The sequence below is a fragment of the Antechinus flavipes genome, chromosome 5 (genome assembly GCF_016432865.1).
Source record: "Antechinus flavipes isolate AdamAnt ecotype Samford, QLD, Australia chromosome 5, AdamAnt_v2, whole genome shotgun sequence".
In the NCBI taxonomy this organism is placed as follows: domain Eukaryota; kingdom Metazoa; phylum Chordata; class Mammalia; order Dasyuromorphia; family Dasyuridae; genus Antechinus; species Antechinus flavipes.
This window is the reverse complement of record NC_067402.1, coordinates 123,259,548-123,274,646: the sequence shown is the minus strand read 5'-3', so window position 1 is coordinate 123,274,646 and position 15,099 is coordinate 123,259,548. Positions and strand designations below refer to the sequence as shown.

General features: G+C 34.2%; 1 protein-coding gene across 4 annotated transcripts in view; it reads left to right on the top strand.

Moving 5' to 3' along the window:
• Nucleotides 1–262: 262 nt before the first annotated feature.
• PTPRZ1 (protein tyrosine phosphatase receptor type Z1) overlaps nt 263–15,099 on the top strand; it is a 246,362-nt gene continuing 231,525 nt past the window's right edge. For 2 of the 4 annotated variants that reach the window (XM_051963556.1, XM_051963555.1), the window contains exon 1: nt 263–1,508. In XM_051963556.1, coding sequence (XP_051819516.1) covers nt 1,451–1,508 — 58 coding nt within the window. In that variant the 5' untranslated portion in view covers nt 263–1,450. The remainder of the gene's footprint in view (nt 1,509–15,099) is intronic. The other 2 variants (XM_051963557.1, XM_051963558.1) reach the window with 2 other exon arrangements.

Genomic DNA, 15,099 nt, shown 5'->3' with positions numbered 1-15,099 from the left:
TTTCATGGCTGAAATAAGGGAGTGGTCTAACATTTCCTTCTCCAGCTCTTTTGACAGGTGAGGAAACTAAGACAAACAGGGTGAAGTGACTTGCTTAAGGTCACCTATTTAGTAAATGTCTGAGGCCTTATTGGAACTCTGACTCCAGGTCTGGTGCTCTATCCATTAAATCATCAGATTTACTGCTCTAGTGAATGACTTATTTAATTGGTAATGATGTGGAGGTGGCCTAGATAGTTTGGGGAAGAGAATGACCGGAGGCTGGAGGATAGTTAGAAGGGATCGGCAGTGCTCTGGGTTTACTGTGGTAAGGAAGTGATGACATCGTTCAGAAATAAAGAGAAAGGTGCTTTGAATCATGTCCGATCAAAGAGAGTTTATTAAGTACTTAAGAAGCGCCCAGCACAGTGCTAGGAACCAGAGGAAAAAAGAGAAGTGAAAATTCCTTAAAGAGCTAGCATTGTAACTTGGGAGATAAGATAGAAAATAAACAAACAAAAAGAAAAAAAAAAGAAACTTGTATAAATGCTATACAAAGAAGATAATCTATACTACATAAAAGGTAATGGTAGAGATGATAGCAGCAGTAGGGGATGAGGGGAGGAAGCTCGGAAACACTTTCCTCAGAAGGTGGGAATTGAACAGAATCCGAAGGTGCGCAAACAGTGGGTACTCAATAAATCCTAGATGACTATTGATCAATGCAGGAAGGCACTCGTAAATTGAAAGCGTGCTATGTCTGTAATTGCCTAGGGCAATCTGGGAGTCTTGCAAGCGATAAAAAGCTTAAAGAAGAAAGATTCTTTCTCCTAAATTGCGAGCCTTGGGCCCGAGGGGAGTTGGGGGTGGTAAGAGGGAATCCAGCATCCCCCAGGAGTAAGATGTCCTGCGAGAAATGAGGGCGTACATGCACGTAAGCTCGCTGCCCCCGACACACTTGTCTCCATCACTTTTTGAACTCGAGTACCCGAGCCCATGCACTGCGCGTTCCCCCACCCACTATCTAAAGCGGGGCGCGCTCCCTTCTGCCCCCCTCTCTCCTATCGCGGAGCGCGCGCGCGTACACACTTGCACACAAAAACACACACTCTCTCTCTGGCACACACACACACACACATACACACACGCACGCACCGGCGTAACGCTGCTGCTCCTCTCTCCGGCTCGGCGGCGGTGGCAGCGGCAGCAGCAGCAGCTGGCGAAGCAGAGCGAGAACTCCCACACGCTGACATGCCCCACGTCTAGTATTACCGGATTCCCCTGCGCTACGACTTAGTCCCTTTTGCTGCCCCGGCTCTCCCTCTGCCTGCTTTGAACCTGCAGACCTCCCCCCTCCTCGCCGCCGCGTCCCCCCTCATCCAGAGACGGGAGGATAAGAAAGACCAATTTCTCTTCCTCCGCCCGGGAAGAAGAGGAGCCTCGCAGCGTGGGGAGCCCGGACGGTTTGGAAATGCCCATTCCCAAGCTCTTCCTCGCTTGCTTTCAGCTCTTCTGCATCTGCCGATTGGGTGAGTGAGATAGGCTTGGCTGCTGGTGAGGGTCTCCTCTCGGGGGGTCGTTTCGGGGTAGGGGGAGAGGGGTTCAATGCCAGGTTGCCTCCACTTAGCCCCAGAAGAAAAGGACCGGTTTACTTTGCTCCCACTGGGAACGTACTGTGTCTCTGAACCTCCTGGATAGGAATGTGTCCCCTCCTCCTCTTCATCTTCCTCCTCTTTCTAACTCTTCCCAGAAATTCTGCTCTTCCTCTGTCCAAAGGGCGTGATTCTTGACCCCTTGAAGAGATACTTGGGCTAGAATCATTCCTTTCTCCCTGACCCGCCTTTCTTCCCGTTTGGTGAAGTCTGGAAAGAACTATTAAAAGCCACAGAGACTAAATAATCCAACAATCCCTTAATAAATAAATAAATATACAAGTGTTCTCATACTGCCAAGGAGGCATCCACTTTCCAAACCCCTGCCTGATATATTTGCCAGAAAAAAAAATGCTCATATATAGAGAACATAAAAGTCCTGTAACTCAAAATATAGTATCTGGCAACAAGCACCAACCTGACTCTTTGGTGTTTTCAATACTTTTAATTTAGTTACTTTCATGTTTGAGCAGTTACCAAAAAAAAAAAAAAATCCCTCCTTAAATCATATATGACAAAACATACACACAAAACACGATTTTCAGCTGACAGTTATGTTAGTGCTGCTATTTAGCCTGAAAGAAAGTGTATTATCCACAGAAAGCTGTTTGTTATTCCCTTTAGTAATTTATCCATCTTTCATTCTTCTCCACTCCTTCTTCCAAAAACGACACTCACATTTTACTAGGATTTATTAAATAACTCAAATCTTCTTCTTGTAACAGCCAATAGAGTATTTTGAATGTGTTCCAGATTTCATTTCTGCCAATCATGAATGAGTAGGATGGCAGAACAAATTTTCTGATTATTAAAGAAGTGTGTAACTGTTTTTCCCACCACCTCCAATATAAAAACTTTTTGCAATCACAAACTATAGGGTAGTTATGATGTGGTCAGTTTGTGCAATAAATATTAAAAATTGGTGGTAGCTAAGTTTTGAGTTCGCCATTTAAAATTTGTTTTATTTATGCTAATTGTTGAAATTTATTTTAATAAAGTAGGCATTAATTCATATTTTCAGATGGCATTCCTGTCAGAACAAACCTTTATAAACAAAGATCATTGTCATATTCTAATAATTAGAATGATTAGAAAGCAAATGAAATGATGCTTGAGTAATTGAATATAGTCAGACTTGAAAATAATTTCATTTCCAAAGACTTCATGAAAAGTATTCAAATGTACTTTGTGATATGCAGAGATGGCATTTAAGAATTATTGGTCTTTTTGATGGCTTCATTAAAATGGTTCATCTTAAAGAGAAGATATCAATTTTTCACCTGTTGATTTTTCTTTTCCTTTTTTTTATTACAGATGGGAAATTCCCATATAAGGTCATCATTCATTATTTAATGTAAACTTATTGTTGTCAGAGAGTAAGCATGCAAGCATGTGGCTCATCCCCCAGGAACAATATGCTCCGCTTGGGTTGTCATGTTCTGTACAAGAGAAAGACATTATTTAGAGCCTGCTGGTCTCTGATTATACAGATGCTCATTCACAAAGTAAATTCTTTAACTTCAGTAAAAAGTATAAATGTTCATCATTTTTTTGTTTTTATGTAGGCATATAATGTTGTCTTCCTTTTTTTTTTAGTAGAAATCACCATTTGCTTTTCTTGAACCAATTATGAAGAAAAGATCTACTTTACTATCCCCTTTCCCCATAGTTTTACTATTGTTCTATGCCCTGACCTGGAGGGGTCAGAAGCTCCAAATGTGATGGATGACTTGATTTCAGTATTAATTCCTTTTGAAGAGTAGAGGCAGATTGCATACTGTGCTGAATGGGGTTATTGTTTTGATGACTATGCAGATTCACAGCTCACAAATGAAGACTCCATTTCAATTAATCATCGCTTAAACTACAATCTGTAATTTTATTTGACCAACTTCATATGTTTCCCATGTAGAATGGAAGTTCAGATGTATTTCTGAGTGATGTATTGTCACCTTCATAACCTTATCAAATTTTAAGACATTAACTGTTGAAGAGAAAGAAGGGATATGGGAGTAGATGGTGAGGAGGTAGGGCAGTCATCATTGTATCCATTCCTTTGTCCAGAATGTCCAGACATTTTGAACATTTATCTTGAAAACTTGGCATGTGAGTCAGTTTCCATGCTGTCCCTATAGACTATTTTTGCCTCTGTAGGAAAACTGAGTAGGTATGTACCTATGTACAAACAAAGCCAAGATCAAATTATTAGCAAGGATTACCCAATACAAAACAAGAAGTTCAGAGTGCTAAGTGTAAATTTTAAGAACTTAAAAATTTTATTAGCTTTTCTGAGATTGATTTGTCATAGTTTTAGAAAGTTTATACTTCCAATGCAATATACAGATTGTCAAAATATGACTATTTCACTCATCCAGCTATTTCAATCAAACTTAAAATAAATTTCTTTACTTAGGGAGTTTCTTAAGACATTCACTCTTGAAGACCATTTGGAGTTGTTGATTAAATCAGCTTAATCAGAATATCAAGATCTTGTTTGTTTTAGATAAATTGGAACCTTATATTTTATGTGACCTTAGAGACTTGACCTTTAATACCTGAATATAATATTAATATAATACTATTACAATATTCATGTCACAACAATAACACAAAGAGCATGGTAACTATTAACCAATATTGTTAGGTAAGCAGTATCTCAACAAGACAGAAACTAAAAGTGAAGAGTATGAATGTTCTTCAAATAACTTTGAATCCTGTTTAAAAGAAAGTTTGCCTTTTCACTTAAAAAGTTTCCTGAAGACAAGATTTTTTAAAAAAAAAAAAAAAGATGGTCAACACAACTAGTTATTCATTTAATTTCATCCTCTGAACAGATTATTTGGGAAACAATGCAGTGTTTTTTTTTTTTGTTTGTCTGTTTTGTTTTGTTTTTTTACCATAAATTGGCTTAAATGATTCACGAAAGAGATATAAAAGTTTAAGAGGTGAGGAAGTGGATAGAATTTTACTTTTAGAAGCTACCTTTCTGTGACAGAAAGTGAACTTCAAAATTTTCAAAGTAAATTGTTAAACAAATACCAGGAAAAAGCTGCTTATTAATTATAAAATGTTACTGAATATTATTGTCAAATATTTCATGAACTAGATATTCCCCAGTGCATAGATCACCTCTTAATACTTGGAAATGAGAATGAACTCATTTGTTCATGGCCATTGTGCCATGATATCAAGTGACACTCTACTCTTCTGAAAAACTAATTATTTGCCTCACTTAACCAGGAGGGAGTATTGAATTTAATAATATATGCATCTCAACTTGGGCTATTTCTTAAGTATATACACACACACACACACACACACACACACACACACAAAATAAAGAAGTAAACATGAAAAGTCATTTCATTTTTCTTAAAATACTTTCAAGTTCATGGTACAAATATTGAAAATTCCTATAATGGTAACTGTCTTTTTTTTTTAAGTTTGCTATTGACACCTTTTACACATACATTAAGGGAGCTCTATCAGAATATGTCATTCTACTGATATGTTTTATTTTGCTCTTATTTTTTATTCTTCTAGAAATTTTGAGTTCTCATTGAGAATTCCATGCCCATTAACTATCTTTGCTATTGTTTTTGCCTTTGTGAAAAAAAATCAAGGTTTTCCTGGAAGTACTCTTGTTCTTTTATTTTTTTTCTTGGAAAGCAGTAACTTGTAAAGTTGTTAGAAGCAATGGATTAATGAAGAAGGCAAACTAGATTCACCATTTTTATTAATATTATTGTTAGCTGAAATTTATATAGGACTTATGATGGGCACTGTGCTATGCAATTATTATCTCAATTGATCTTCAAACCAACCTTGGGAGATAGATGCTATTATTAAATTACAACATTTCATAGAAAAAGAAACTGAGTTAAACAAAATAAGTTAAGTGACTTAACTTGCCTAGGATCACATAGGTAGTAAATGTCTGACAACAGATTTGAACTCAGAGCTCCTGGTCTCCACACTAAGATTTTACTACCTAGATGATGAGATTGATGATGATAAATATAATCAAAATCTCTTTTGATTTTTTTTCTCCAGGTTAGTCCACATTACTTGAAAAAAACCTTTCAATTTTCTAAAACACATTGAAAATCTGCAAATTTTCTATTTTTCACATATACTTAATTTAGGTTTCTAGTTAAAGAGATTAACCTTTTTTTCAACCATCTGTTAGTCTTTTATTCACTGAGAAAGCTCAGGATTAAAATAGTCATTTCAAACAATACCTACTGAACAGTATCTTGTTACTTAACACATTTATTCACAGGATTAAATTTTGAGAGTTGGAAGACCAACTTAGTAGCCATCTAGTTTAGCCTCCTCTTTAAAAAGATGAGTAAACTGAAGCCCATAAGGCTTTTTATGTATATTTATGTACCCAGTCATTATTTTCCACCAGTAGTTTAACATTTTCAAGGAGCTTATTTCAAGAATTGTACAAATATCAGGAAAATGGAAATGAACTTTTATTATAGCTTATAGCAATGGGGTTACAATATTAAGGTTAAATTAAGCAAATAGAAACATATATTGAGAGCTACCATTACCTCTACTTTGGGAGGCCATGTTATCATACCCTAGTTGCCTCCTTCCTTTAGGTCCCTTTTCCCATTGATGAGTTCTTCTTGGAACTCAGTTTTGTGATCCATGATTCTCTGGATTTATCCTTCTTGTTCAATGTTAGAACCTCATACCTCCATGTTTTTTTCAGTTTTCCTTTTATGTATTATCTTTTCCCATTGGAATGTCAGCTCCTTGAGGACTGGAACTATCTTGCTTTTTACTGGGTTTTGTATTCCTCAAATAGTAAGCACTTAATAAATGCTTATTGGACTGCCTTGAGAAGGGACCTTAGAAGCCATCTAATTCATTATCCTCCTTTTATGGAGAAAGAATTTGATGACAAAAAAGATGAAATAATTTGCTCATAATCCTTAAGGTAATAATGTTAGAGGTGAAACAAACTTAGGACTTCAGATAAAGGCCAGTACTTTTCCCCTCAATTACTGAAGACAATATGGCCGCTGTTAATTTTTGGGAAAAATTAATGCTCCTGAAATATTTAGTTATGTAAGTATGGAATTTCTTTCTGGATTCAGTTCACATTAACTATACTCAAAAATATAATGATGTTGAGTTTTTTCCATGGAAATTTAAGCAGAGATGAAGTTCTGGTGGCATTAAGGGTGAATGGAAGCTCAAGTCTCAAAAGACACATTGTGGATTATCTAGACTACTGTAAATCTTGTGAGAATCCTATGCTGAAGCAGAAGCATACTGGACCTTGGCCCTGACTCAACTGACTTAAATTTTAAGTGTGTATAAAAAAAAAAAAAAATCTGCTACTCCTATACATCAGAGCTTGATTTACTATTTTGCTGATTGAAAATGATAAAAAATGTTGATAATGAAAATTATCTTTAAGTATGTTCTAGGTCCTTTTTTTGTCCCAGAAAACCAGTTGTTAAATATTTATCACTGGCAGTGGGTCACTGAGAGTACTAACTTAATGAATCCACAAGGAAATAAGTACTCCTCTCCTCCAACAGTGCATTTGTGATTGATTTAATTAACTTCAGTTTTACCATCTCTTCCTTCCTCACAACTCTGGTTCTGACTCTGCCTCCAGATACTGGGCCTATATTAATTTTAACCCTCCCAACCATAATCCTTTTCTGGAGCCAGTTTTTTTTCCAGCCAACTTTCCCAAGAGTTGTATTCAGAGACATTGTCTGGATCCTGGCTGAGTAGAGGCTGAAAAAAATCTCCCACACAATATTTGAAATTTTAGGTATATAAAGGGGCTTTCCAGTTATTGCACTTTAAGTTGTATACTGGTGGGGGATATTAATTGGAAGTGGTTAGTCCATATGAGTAGGAGCCTGCTCATCACAGCAATTTAGTTTGGTTATTTGAATCATGGGCCAATGACCTAGGTACCATATGAAGAGTCCCAAAAAGTGGGTGTGTTTGTATGTATTGAATAATAAGTCAGAAATTGGGAGAGAATCATTTCAAAGGTACTTCTAAGCGGTGGACTTCTACAATAGCTAAAAGTCATGACAGTAAATTAATTCCTTTCCAAGGGCTTTCCCAGAGCTCAAGATGACCTCCAGAGATCAAATCACAGGGAATAATAGGTAAAGAAACAAAATTGTATGTCTGGGCATGTACTTGTGTATGCCTGCAAGAGCAAGTCCAGAGGCAATTTAAAGAATGGGAGATTTGGGACTCCTCAGAGGATTTACAGACAAAAATTGAGAACCACTCGTTTATTTATTAGACTTTTTTTGCTTCTTATTTTTTTCTGCTGCTTATCCTTTCCTATTTTTATTTTAATCTTTATTAGTTTGTTCTCTTAAGGTTGAACAAGAGCACACAGATAAACCTAGATCAGTCAGCATCAATGATTAAAAGTTTGCTAGGAGAAGTTAAAACTTAATTAAAACCAATTTTTAAAAATCTGTGGCTTTTCTTTTTTCCTATTCCTTATTTGCATAGATAGCAGAATATCACATAATTAGAAATATATAGGTACAGATCAAAATTAAAGGAAATGTGAATATCAATTTCCTATTTAAAATTGGTTTCTTCTTCTTATAGATTCATCTAGTAAGCATATATCTTTCATGTAACTTTTTTAAAAACGAGCTATATATTTGGATATAGAATTAATTTCCCATTTTAGAAGATCAAACTTTATATCTTGGTCAATATATGCTTTCTAAAGAGTTATAATTAGTGACTAAATAAAATAGCTAGTTTATAGGAAAAAAGGAATAGCTGTATTAAAACGTTCCATAAAATTAAAACCCAATTCCACTATTATGAAAATAGATTCTTTGTTCCTTCCCCATTTTGACCCAACATTTCACTCTTGTCTTCTTCCATTTTTCTTTCCTTTCTCTTACTCTGTCCATTTAATTTTCCTCCTATTTAGCTCTTTAAGCCTCTCACTCACACATACTCACTTGTTGGATGCTAAAAGTTTAAACATTATAGCCCAAAATCATAAGATTTGAAACTATCAATTTCCTCAGCCTGCCAGGCTACATATTCATGTCAAACAGATTAGAATAAAGTTAGAACCAATATTAAGGAAAGGTTTGAATAAAATTAAAGATATTAATGTCAATATTGTCTTGTTCTTTTTAGAATCTGAAGTATCATTTGCCAGTTTGTTCAATGAATTGCCATATTTCAAAATTTACTTATTTTGAAATCAAGTAAAATATCTGATTGATAAAATTGATAAAAATACTAACAACAATTTAGTATATATAGTTAATTAATATATCGGAAAAGGCAATATTTTTGTCATTTTTTTAAGACTTTTTAAGCAAAGCTTATGGTACCTATTTCTGATTGCTTGTTGCTATTAGAGGCCATTGTGTATATTTCTAAAAGTAATATTCTTTGCAAGTTTTAGTGCATCCTAAAGCAAAATAACTGTCACTGGGAAAATGTTCATTAAATCTTCTCATTATGTCACCATTTGACTTTCATAATAATCCCATAAGTAGGGAGATACCCAGAGGTAGGTTCAGGGAAGATTTTTAAATGGATAGTTTTGATTATATAAAATTAAAAAGGTTTTGCACAAACAAAAGCAATGCAGCCAAAAATAGAAGAAAAAAAAGGAAGTTTGGGGGTGGTTAAAAAAAGGCTTCTCTGATAAAGGTCTTATTTTTTTAAATATGTAGAGAACTGAGCCAAATTTATAAAAATAACATCTATTATTCAACTGATAAATGGTCAAAAGATACAATTAGACAGTTTTCAGAGGAAGAAATAATTATCAATAGTCATTTAAAAAAAACATTTAGGTCACTAATATTAGAGAAATGCAAATTAAAAACTATGGCCAAAAGATATAAAACCATGAGTACTCTTTAGCCTAGGAATTGAAAGAAAAAGGACTTGTATGTACTAACATTTACCCATTAATGCACATAATTTTTTTTTAATTAAAGCTTTTTATTTTCAAAATGTATACATGGATAATTTTTGAAATTTATCCCTGCAAAACCCTATGTTCTAATGTTTTTTGGTCCTCCCCCCATCACCTCCCCCAGTTGACAAATGATCCAATATATGTTAAATATATGCAATTCCTCTGTACACATTTCCACAAATATCATAATGCATAGAAAATATTTTGTGGTATCAAAGAATTGAAAACTGAGAAGATGCTTATCAGTTGGGGAATGGCTGAACAAGTTTTGGTATATGAATGTGATAGAATATTATTATACAGTAAGAAATAATAAAGGGGATGTCTTTAGAATAACATGGGGAGACTTATCTGAACTGGTAGAAAGTAAAGTATGCAGAGCCAGAACAATCCATCCAATTACAGTAAAATTGTAGACAACTGCAAGACTTAATAATTGATCAGTGATATAATAATCCACCACAACTCCAAAGGACTCAAGATATAAAATGTTATACATTTCCAAAGAACTAATGGATGCAGATGGAATTAGTTTTAGCTTTTTTTTTTCCTGTTTATTTTTTTCCCCTTTCCAGAACATGTTAATGCAGAATTATGTTTTGCATGACTTCATATATATATAAAGGTATCTTTTTCTCACCTTTTAGATTAGAGAGAGACTGGAGAGAAGAAGAGAATTTGGAACTGAAAATATAATTTTTAAAAGAAAAAGCAAAAGTTTTAATCAAAAGGCATTTGTTAAGTACCTATTATATTATAGATACTGTTGGAATCTTTACAAACTGCTAACTCATTAGAGTTGATAGATTATTGATCTGATCTTACAAGAAGATGTTTTGGGCCCAAACTTTGAAACAGATATACATTTATAAAATCGGATTCCAACAAGATATCATAATAAGTAAAGGTTAATCTTTGCATATAATCTGAATCCTGAATCACTGACTTTCTTAGTGGTACTTTGAAATATCTGAATAGCATTCTAAATGTATGAATAATAACATTTTCTTAGAAACAAACTGGACCTTTTGATTTTGTTAAGTACTCACCTAAATGAATTTACTCTCATAATTATCTTGAATTTTTTTTATTATTGACTTTGGCCCTCTGAAAGTGAACAAAAATTTGTTCTCAACATCCACATCAGAAGTCTATCAAAGGCTTCTTCCATATCCAGAAAGTTCAGTTTGTATAATGGCTACCATCTTTGTTTTTTATAAACTCATGACTGTAAATGTACTTAAAATTTGAATTTTCTGTAAAAGCATCAAAATAGAAAACAATAGCTTAATTAAGCCTTATAATAAATTTTCATATCATTCACCTTATTAAGTCTCATTTTTAAATGAGAAGTATATATAGCATCATTTTCATATGATCGCTGCATCTATTTAGATAAATTAAGGGTAAATGAAGTATTAAATTGATGAATCATTGAAACTGGTAGCTTAGGAAAATAATGTCAGGCTATTAGATACTGTGATACTTTGCCTATTTAATGTAAAAGTAGACATTCTAAATGTGTATGTATGAGTATGAAATAGAAATGCATACATATATATGTGTGTGTGTATATATATATGTATATATATATATATATATATTTGATGGATGCAAGAATTTTGTCTATTTAAAAGACATAGTTAATTGTTTTAGGAGGAAGTCTTGCCAAAATATTATAGTGAAGTTTATTTATTATATATTTCAATTAAAGTAAACATATGGGTATTGTTTTCAGGATATATTGTGGGTACTTAAAAATTATGTTGTCTTATTTTGCACATTAAAAATATGTGATGATGGATCATAATAAATTTTTTATACTGCATTTTGCCCTAATGGAATTTCTAAAATGGAATTTTCCTTTTCTATCTCTCTTTCTTCTTAACTTTAGTTTTCATTCACAATAAACTTTCTCCACCACCCCACTCCCACTGTCCTATATTTCCTTTCATTCCACGGAGGCTTTTTTCCTACATGTAACACACGACTTTTTTTCCTACATGTAACACACGACTTTCCCCATCCAGTTGCAGTGACACAGCTCTCAAAGGTTTGTTCCGTGACTCACCTAATCTTTTCCTCTTCATATTTAGGTGTGGTGATTTTTAGTTAGTGCATCTGGCCACAGATCCTAGTAGAGAAGTAGATAACTTCTTTTGTTACTGTTAGCCCAATCAAAATAGTTGATCTTTGGAGGTAGAAGGAGGCAGCAGTTGCCAATAAACCAAATAATCTTCTACTGTAGCCACACTCTAGAAAACAAAGCTAGCCCGGGCTTCTAGACCAAACCGACCCTCATACTGAAGAGATGACTTACTGTTGTCAAGGGGTAGTGAGCAAAAGAGCCACGTGAGACTTTTTTTGTGACACAATAGTTATAGTATTCTTGTTGGTTTTCCTTCTGTATCTTTGTTTTCCTGGTATCATGTGTATCCTTGGGGAGAATCTCATGCAATGGGATTCACTACAAGCTGCCAGAAGTCATAAAGCGCAGCATGCACCAAGGGAGAAGTGATAACAATGTATCACACGGTCGTTAAAGTCTACATCCTTGATACTTTCCAATATTTTCTCTATTTTCTCAGGTATGACTGTGCCAGAAGTCACAGAATCATGACAGTTTCTTTAGTTTGTTAGTCATTGTTTTTTTAAGTATTTTTACACACAAAAGATGTCCACTCTATCTGTATTCATTCCTTTCCATCAACCTTAGGTTTTGGGGAAAGCTTAGGTTCCCAGTTGGAAAAACTTTACCACAAGGTCCAAATGCTTTTTATGCTTCTTTCAAGATTATCACTATCTTGGAAAGTGCATCTGGCCACAGATCCTAGTAGAGAAATAGATAACTTCTTTTGTTACTGTTAGCCCAATCAAAATAATTGATTTTAAGACTTAGAAGGAACCTCAGAGGTTATCTGGCCTAATCTGTGTATCTTCTCTGTAACTTCTCACACAAAACTATAGAACCAGATCGGGCTTTTTCCAGTCCCAATTTATAGAAAAGAGAAGTTCCTCACAGAGTTCTTCCTTTGGAAGTTGGGTGGTGATTTACCAGAAAGAGTACCTGAACTTTGCTTCTACCTGTCATGGGGATAAAATTCTGTAATTTCCTACGAAACATACAAAGTGCCTCCAGGATCAGTTGCATTTTTTTTTTACGCCATAAAGAGAAGAATAATGCAAATTCACTTCAGCTTAACTAAAGAGGCATGTCTTTAGTCCCTAAAATGTATATAGAAATAGGCTGAGAGATACAGGGAATAGAAAAGTTTGATATAGAGTTCCAGTCCTTGAATAGCTTATAATTTAGTTGAACTTGCTCAGAAAAAGTCAGTTTATGATCAAGTACCAATTTGTGTGGCTCAGACAAGAATTATATAAATAAAAGGCACTATGAAAGGAGATTGTTTGGGATACATTGATGACAAAGCACACATGATAGATCTGTCAAAAACTGCTTCCACAACCTATTTACTTCCAAACTCAGGGGCTTTGTGATGCATTTTTTTTTTGTTACTGGATTCAAAAGCACACTTTCATTTAATTTTTTTTAATCTTGTAAGATTAAATCTTGTAAAATAATTGGCATTTAATAGTTCTTTAATGTTTGCAAAGCACTAGATATATGTTATTTGATTTGATCCTCACAATAATACTGTGAAGTAGGTGCTTTTTATTTTTTTTAATTTAATTTTATTGATGAGGAAATTTAGGCTGGAAAAATTAAATGACTTGCCTAGTAAAGATCTAAGGTAGATTTAAACTCAGATCTTCCTAATTTCAAGTTCAGTTCTCTAATTCTCATTAATGTTTGTATGTTTTAGAACAGTTAGGATCACAACCAATTCATGCCCCTTTCTGTGTAATATTTGGTAATAATTCTCCAATAAATCAACTATGGGAAGACAATTCAACATATTGAAGTTCTTCTGCTTCTTTTCATTTTGGGAGGCTACCAGTGGAATACAGATTGCCCATCTGGTTGTTTTTTGCTCTTACTGTATTTCTAGTCTTTCTCTTCTGGTCATCTAATTCTTTGATGATATCCTTTCTGGTCATTTGCTCTCTTTCTGATCATATGGCTCTCTGATCATATCCTTTCATTGGTTTTGAGCAACTGCCCAGTGTAATACATTGCAGATTACATATACCCACCAAATCCCTCTCAATTTCTCTCTGGATGGCTATCAACTTTAATTCTTTGGAGACTGATATTCTAATACAGCTGTAGAAGAGGAGAGAAGAGTGGATTGTATTCAGGATATTGTGCAGTGTTTTTTGTGGTTCCAAGCTTATGCTGGAAAAGGGCTCATATTTTTAATCAGAACTTCTTCCAGGGATACAGTATGGCTACAAGTTATTTTAAAAACAGGGTTCCTATATTATATTTTTTTGGTTTACTATCTCTAGTATGAATTAAAAAGCTTTGATACGAAGGTTTGTTCATTGTACTGAAATGTCTTCAATCTCTCTCCCTGACTCTCATCTATCCACACTGAAAAAGTATCTAACAACTTTTATTCAGAAAGCTACAAATGTAAATTGTTGTATTACTTTACAACTTTTCTCTGAATCACTAATATTCAGAACCACTTATTATTTAAAAATGATATGTAATTTTCTTAGGGTAGGTTTGTCTTTGTTTCCTAACTTAATGTTGGCATCAGGCAACTGTTATTTGCTGATCAAAGCAACCCTAGGTGCTAAAAGGCAGAGATTTGAGTTAGTTCCCATGGTTCTTGGATACTGTCCAATTCAGGATTGTGAAAGCAGACAGAGGCTAGAACTGGATCTGATAAACTGTTAACTTCTGAAGGGAACAGAGTAAATGGGATCTACCCTACTTAATTGAGTGGGGCTTCTCTATGTCAATATCCATTTAATGAAAGCATATGTGGTGATGGTACTATCTCTCCTGGGATCCTAACTTACCTTTATCCAAGGCACTCCAGGTTGTTTTCTTGGCTGTAAGAATAAGTTGCTATTATTCTAAAGTCAATCTGTTGGTTTTGGTTGGTACATAGAAGACAAAGCACCACTGTACCCATTTTTAAACCTTTTACATTCAAATAATGAATGTTCAAAAGAGTCTCTCTCAAAGATGTTATCTATATCTAGATAAATGGATTTAATTTATCTTGGTAATTGAAGTACTTTGTTTTTCTTGCACTCAATACAAATGGAATTTGAGATATAACTTAGCTCATTTACATTTTTTGAAAAAGATTATTAATTCTCCCTGTGATATGCTAAGGTTTGGGCTGAATGAAATATGGTTTCATCACCAAACTGGGATGAGGATGGGGAAACTAACAACAACAAAAAGATTTCTCTCAAGAACTTTCAGCCTTTAAGGTAAATTTTTTAAAAGTCACATATAATATTCTAGAAAATGAATTAATAACTAATCAGGGGAAATTTGATGTACTGATTTAACCAATTATATCATCACTGTTATAATTGACATAACATTTCTAAAGATAAATGAATCAAATG